The sequence below is a fragment of the Odontesthes bonariensis genome, chromosome 6 (assembly GCF_027942865.1).
Source record: "Odontesthes bonariensis isolate fOdoBon6 chromosome 6, fOdoBon6.hap1, whole genome shotgun sequence".
NCBI lineage: Eukaryota > Metazoa > Chordata > Actinopteri > Atheriniformes > Atherinopsidae > Odontesthes > Odontesthes bonariensis.
Window position 1 is genome coordinate 23324037 of NC_134511.1, and position 6447 is coordinate 23330483.

Consider the following 6447-nt stretch of genomic DNA (forward strand, 5'->3'; position numbering starts at 1 on the left):
TACACAGATGCCACCACAAGTTGCGACTCACACCGTCTTAGACCTGAACGAGGGAGTTACTGAGAATAACTATTCAAGAGGAAATGAAGAGCAAAATGGATATTTAATTATATTCTTTTAAAATTGCTTTTGTTGGAATTTTTTTTCGTTTGTTTTTCTTTCTTTCATTTTTTTCTTACTTTGCTTCTGTTCGGTACGTCTGGATCAGTCAATTTAGAATACAACATTTCGATGCCATGTGGGTTAAACTGCACAACCTGGACATAAATTAGGTCTGAGGTTATGTATTTTGTCTTCGATTAAGACGCTCTGGGCACACCTGTGGAGCAGCAAGCGCGCACATAATACTAAAGCCTGGAAACCTCGGAGATTGACTACATGCTTTCATTTGTTTTTATAAACTTCCAATGCAAAGACTACAGTGTCTGAGTGGAGTTTGGTCCGACTTTTGGTGCAACAAACATATGTTTGACTGCTGTGGCTGTGCATGACGGAGCGCACGAAGTGTACACAACCCCCCACCTCCCCACCCCCTAAAAACTAAGCACTTGCTGTTTAAGTGCTGGATGTTGACGGAACTGTTGACAGGTACTACATTAACAACAGCTGTCAAACTCATGGCATCCTCCTGCCCCCCGGGAAACTGGGAGCTCTGCTGAGGTCTCTACTGCGCATGCCTGAGCGCTGGACAGCTCCAGAGAGGGAAATTTAAAAACGGTTTTTGGGAGAATCAAGTGCAACACAGCGGAATACAGTACAGACACAGACCTGCTCTCACATCCTTCTATATCAACTAAAACAGGTGACTTTTTCAAATAATTCCTCTTTTTCAGAACCGCAGTCTTTGTCTGTCAGTCAGTTTTATTGAACCGGTTGTCACTTCAGTGATTTTTAGACTTTGACCATCATCTCTCTGTGGACTGGCTAAATAGTTATACATTTAAATCTAGTCAGATACAATGTGGCAATGTAGAAAGCATTTTACAGCTACTTTATGTTGAACGTATGTATATGTATATATTATTCTATATATTCTCTGTATTTTGAAATTGAATTCACTGAGTAAAAGGAGGACAGAAAGTATTCAAACAGAGAAATGGGGTTGAGCAAAAACAAAGGCATAGAGATGCCAAACAGTAAGTGTATGCACTTGAATGTGCTTGTATTTATTTTTCATTGATTCAAGTTTAGGCGTTTTTCCTGATTAACGAGCAATTTTATATTTCTTTAAATCCACATGTTCATTTACTGAAGGGTGACGCTGTCTGAGGTAGCCAAATGCGATGACTATTTCTGCACCGTTTGTTTATTTCTGTAGGGGTATTAATTCAATACATGAAACTAGAATGTGTTATGTTCTCCACAGATAGGACACTACATATCCCGGGAAATGATAGAGGGTGGAATAACTTCAGGGATGTCAGGAATAATTGAGAATGCCGGACATCATCCGTCTCCACAGAACTACAGGTAGGATTTCGTCTTTACACCATCTTCAGCTCCATTATGACAACTTAGAATCATTTAGTAAAAGCAGAGCCATGTTTCCTTGTTACATATAGCTGAAAACACTCAGATTTGAGACGCCTCAATAGGTAAAAAGCATATTTTATTAGTCAGATCCTTCAAGATGCTTCTCTAAACTGTCCAAACAACCATGTTTAATCTTATGGTAGATGGACAGCTCTTTTTGTGCATGGGGGGGAGGGTTGCACGAAAAAAAGAGAGGAAAAAAAAAATCCTGAAGAATAAATGATTTTCAGTCTGAATGGATCTGTCAGAAACCATCAGCTCTGTTTACACTCCCGCTGTCGCCACACGGAGAGCCTGAGCCTCTCGGCTGGCCGGCTCAGGGGGAGACGGGGCGCTCTGGGTCACCAGTGTCCACAAGTAGGTACCAACGAGAAATAAAGGGAGGCAAGAAGGGGGGGGGGGCAACATTTAGAATGGTTGAACTCCTGGAAAGGCTTGAATGATACATGGAAACACCAGCTCAACATGTTTTGCACCAGTGAGCAATTTCCATGCTCTGCTAATGAGTGAGGAGGGGAGGTGAGAATGTAACAATGTGTCATTTATTTGATAGTTGCCATCAGTTCATATTCAGCATTTATAACGAACGATTAAAACATTTGACTGATTTGCTTATGTATGTTAGCATGAAAAATAACACTGGGAAAGGTTTCTGTAATTACACCACTTAAAGACTTCAACATTCATGTGTTCGCTCAACACTGAGTCCTAAACCTTCAGACTGTTAAACTTGGACGTAATTCTTATTCAAGGTAAAAGGAAGCTCACAGAAGCAAGACAGAGGAAGAGCAGAAAAGAAAATTAGTCGCTCTCTCTTTGTCTTTGATGTGAGGTATATTATCTTAAGAAGCTCCAGCAGCTATACTGCAAAGTGCTTGCGAGGTGTTTGTGGACGTGTGTCGCTGATTCCTTGCTGTTATGATGTCACTTAATCAGACTGCTGAAGCAGAACCCTGACCTCAAACTACATTCACACCCCCTTTTGCCTGAGGCTCTGTTGAGTTCTCCGTTTAGGAGGGATTGGGAGGTTTGATTGTGGGGGTTGTGAGGATAGAGGCTGGAAAGGGACAGGAAAGCAGATGGCATCCTATTTGTCCCTCTTATGGGAGGGCTGTCATTCCAACAGATTAATGCAGGGGCCGGGTAAAGAAAAGAAATGACAGAGACAATCAAGGAAGGGTCTGATGAAGACAATAGAGACACGTGCCACTGGGCAGATTTGTCGTTTGGGACACAATAGGTGATCATTTTTCAATAGACGAGGCCAACTGTTTCGGGCAACATGTGCTGCTGTCCCATGTTTCAAACGATCTCATGCGTTGTTTACTTATGATTCAGCCAATGGGTAAGGCAAGGCCGTGGTCACCTGACACAGGGTTGATTTTTTTTTTTATCAGAAGATTTTGTGTGTCTGTATGAGGGGGGTCGTGCTTCTGCACTGTCCACAGACCCACAAAGTAACTGAATTGTATGTGTTGTCATAGCGACCCCAATTACGGTGCCCTGTATGTGTGTGCAGAGAAGACTGGAGAGGATTCAAGAGGATTCCTGTCTTTTCTTTCTTTCTGTTGAAGGCTTGCCATTTAAAAGACAGAATAAATGAAAATTGACTGGTACTGGTGGGGCACTGGGTAAAAAGAAAGCAATGAATTCTTTATTTCTTTTAACTAAAAATTGGGCAGAGGAAAATATTATATAAAAATCAGCCACTCTAAAGTTCACTTTCTGTTATGTGTTTATCTTTAAATTTGTGCTCTGCAACAAAATGCACCAAAAAAAAAAAGCACCACACACACAGCGTAATGTCAAAAAAGCATTTACTTTTTATGAAAAGCTTATTTAATTCCTTTATTGTTGATTAAAACTGTCACTGCTAAATAACACTTTTGGTTAATCTTCTTATGCTAAGTCCTTTATCGCTAATGCACAGTTTCAACCGGCCTCTCATTCTGAGTCTTTGAGGTGGTTTTGTCTATGAAGGATGAAATGTTCCTTCCAGTGTTTAGATTTAAATTCCACTTGTGATCTTTGTATGTCTGAGCTGACAGCCGTGTTAACCCTGCAACCCCTCCTTTCTCGAAGGCTTCTGACCACGGACCCCTCCCAACTGAGGGTGGAGGACCTCCCTGGGGACCTGCAGTCTCTGTCATGGCTCACCTCTGTGGATGTGCCCCGGCTACAGCAGATGGCTGATAGCAGAGGCCACAGCAACGGGCCCTCCCAGGGCAGCTTGCTGGAGCAACAGACAGGTGAGGAGACAGGAAGGGGAACGTGCAAAATTCAAAAACCGAAACAACTCCGATTGGATAAAACAGGATTGCTACATTCTCCTGGATTTCTTATTTATTTGGTTCCACAGAAACACATTTAGACCACTATTCTGACAGATAAAAGCCTATGAAAATACAACACAGCTTTTGGAACAATTTCTACTGTGCCTCATACAACTGTCATAAACTACAACAACTGACTTCAAATACCACAAACACCCAGGAAGGCATAGATTTCACTTTATGAGGGGAAAAGACATATGAATATTTGTGTTCTGGCTCTTTCCAGCTCAGCTGAACAACATGACGATACCTGCGAGTCAGGGTTCCATGATGCACCTCCAGAGTAACATGCAGCACAGCCCTCTGGGTATCAGTATCATCAACACCCACAGCGGAAGTGTAAGTTTTCCCAATATGGAAAGAAAAAAAAATAAATCAATGTTTTATGGTGCACAATTTCAAGTAAAATGTCCGTCCATTTGTTTCATAGATGTCTCCGTTCTCCATGAATGGGCTGCCGTCCCCTGGGTATCAGTGCCCTACCTCAGTCTATCAGCCTACACACCAGCAGGTGTACTCTCTAACCCAAACTGGACAACAGGTGACATGCCATTGAAGAGCAAGATTTTCTCAGTGGAGAAACGGTTAGGGATAAGGTCTTCATTATTCTCTCTTCTGTCTCTTAGTGCTCGGCTGGCGGGATTTATAGCAATGTCTCTTTCAACAACCAAAGTTTATTCACACAACCTCGCCTGGCTCCTCAAGAGCAGGAGCTGCAGCCCAAGTCTTTCCCCAAGCCAATCTACTCCTACAGGTGGGCACACAGTTACCACATGGTTTCCTTCGTTCACCTAATCTGCTGTGAACCGCACTCAAAGAGCTTCTTTTTTTCCCCACCTGCAGCTGTTTAATCGCCATGGCTCTGAAGAACAGCAAAACTGGCAGCCTCCCAGTCAGTGAGATCTATAGCTTTATGAAGGAACACTTTCCTTATTTCAAGGTATGGCACTGTTAACTGTACAGAAACAGATTGAAAGAGAAGGTAAATACAGGCGAAGAATATAACTGACCATGCACTACCTTTTCGCCTGCAGACTGCACCTGATGGATGGAAGAATTCTGTCAGACACAACCTCTCCTTAAACAAATGCTTTGAGAAGGTGGAGAACAAGACGAGCAACTCATCCCGTAAGGGCTGTCTATGGGCATTGAACCCTGCTAAAATTGACAAGATGGAGGAAGAAATGCAGAAGTGGAAACGCAAGGACCTCCCAGCCATTCGCCGCAGCATGGCTAACCCTGGTCAGAAATGTGTTTTGTCAAAGACAAAAAGGTCTAACATTAAGTTTTTTTGCTGCTAGTCTGACAGTCTGTCTTGCTTCCCTACAGACGAGTTGGACAAACTTATAACAGACCGTCCAGAGAACTGCAGACGAAAGGCTTTGGAACCAGGTATGACCAGGCTGACTGGCTGTCCAACTGGCCTCCCGCTGCCGGTCCCGGCCCAGATGCAGGCTCAACCTATTGTCACGCTGTCCCTGCCGTGTTTACCCATGCACCAGCACCACCAGCTTCAGGCTCAGCTCCAGGCTCAGGCTCGACTGGCTCCAATGTCCCCCGCCCCGGCCCAGACGCCTCCCCTCCACACAGTCCCCGATCTTTCCCACAGTCCGCTCACCCAGCAGCTCAGCAAGCCTCCCGAAGATTTCTACATCGTGCATGGTGACACACATACAGAGGTGGATGCACTGGACCCCAGCATCATGGACTTTGCCCTTCAAGGTAAACAGAGTTTTTAAAGAGGTCTTATTGGGGTTTTGGCGTTTTCTACTGTGTTGCATAACTTTCTGTGCCAGTTAAAGGTCTGCAAACTTAGAAAGCCTAAATTCCTCAGCAAAGGGAGTCATTCTTTGTTTCAGGCTTTTCTTACTTTATTTATTCCCGTCACAATGTTGCATAATTGCATAAAGCGTGCCTGGTGGCAAGTTTGACCCACCTCAAATAAAAGCCTTTTTGATATAAAAATTGTAACATATTGCCCCAAAAAGGATCTACCTGTTATGCTGCAGGGCCGTGGACTCAGAGGAAATGCCTGTATTTTATCAATTGTGGCCATTGAGTTTAACAATTAGAACAGAGATAAAAATGCCTTAAAGAATCAGCAACTAAAACAAAGTGTTTCTGATAGAGAGCCGCAGCAATTAACAGTTTGGAGAAAAAAAAACGTTTTTTGAACAGTGAAGTGTGTCTATTCTAAAATAAATCCGAAGTAAATTAGCATATTTTCTTTATTTTTTATTTTATTTTGGTAACTGTTGTTGCATCAGTGGACTAAAGCTTACATCTGTCTGCTCAGGTAATCTGTGGGAAGAAATGAAGGACGACAGCTTTAACCTGGATGCTTTGGGCACCTTCAGTAACTCACCTCTCCGACTATCAGACTGTGACTTGGGAACAGCCAGCCTCCCTCCTGCCTCCAGTGGAGTGAACCTGCCACTGTCTGATGTGCAAGTGACAGGGCTTTACACTTCCTACACGTCCCAGGATCCATTATCTTCCCAGTACATGGGCGCCCCAGCCAACAGCAAGCCCATTGCCCTGCTTTAAGGGAGCCCAAGTGTTTCCCGACAGATGTGACATG

At 43.4% G+C, this 6447-nt stretch overlaps 1 protein-coding gene across 1 annotated transcript; it reads left to right on the top strand.

Moving 5' to 3' along the window:
* The first annotated feature begins 1390 nt into the window (after nt 1–1390).
* Nucleotides 1391–6413, top strand: foxn4 (forkhead box N4). The gene is made up of 9 exons (XM_075469053.1): nt 1391–1470; nt 3616–3782; nt 4093–4205; nt 4297–4407; nt 4493–4620; nt 4710–4806; nt 4901–5108; nt 5196–5588; nt 6163–6413. Exons 1-9 carry the CDS (start codon nt 1391–1393, stop codon nt 6411–6413), a joined length of 1548 nt encoding a protein of 515 aa, XP_075325168.1.
* The last annotated feature ends 34 nt before the right edge of the window (nt 6414–6447 follow it).

Excerpts from the sequence above, each read along its gene's own strand:
- foxn4 (XM_075469053.1), top strand. The coding sequence starts at position 1,391 with ATGATAGAGGGTGGAATAACTTCAGGGATGTCAGGAATAATTGAGAAT. Across the intron at positions 3,783-4,092 it reads CTTGCTGGAGCAACAGACAG|CTCAGCTGAACAACATGACG; the intron begins GTGAGGAGACAG and ends GGCTCTTTCCAG. Across the intron at positions 4,206-4,296 it reads TCAACACCCACAGCGGAAGT|ATGTCTCCGTTCTCCATGAA; the intron begins GTAAGTTTTCCC and ends TTTGTTTCATAG.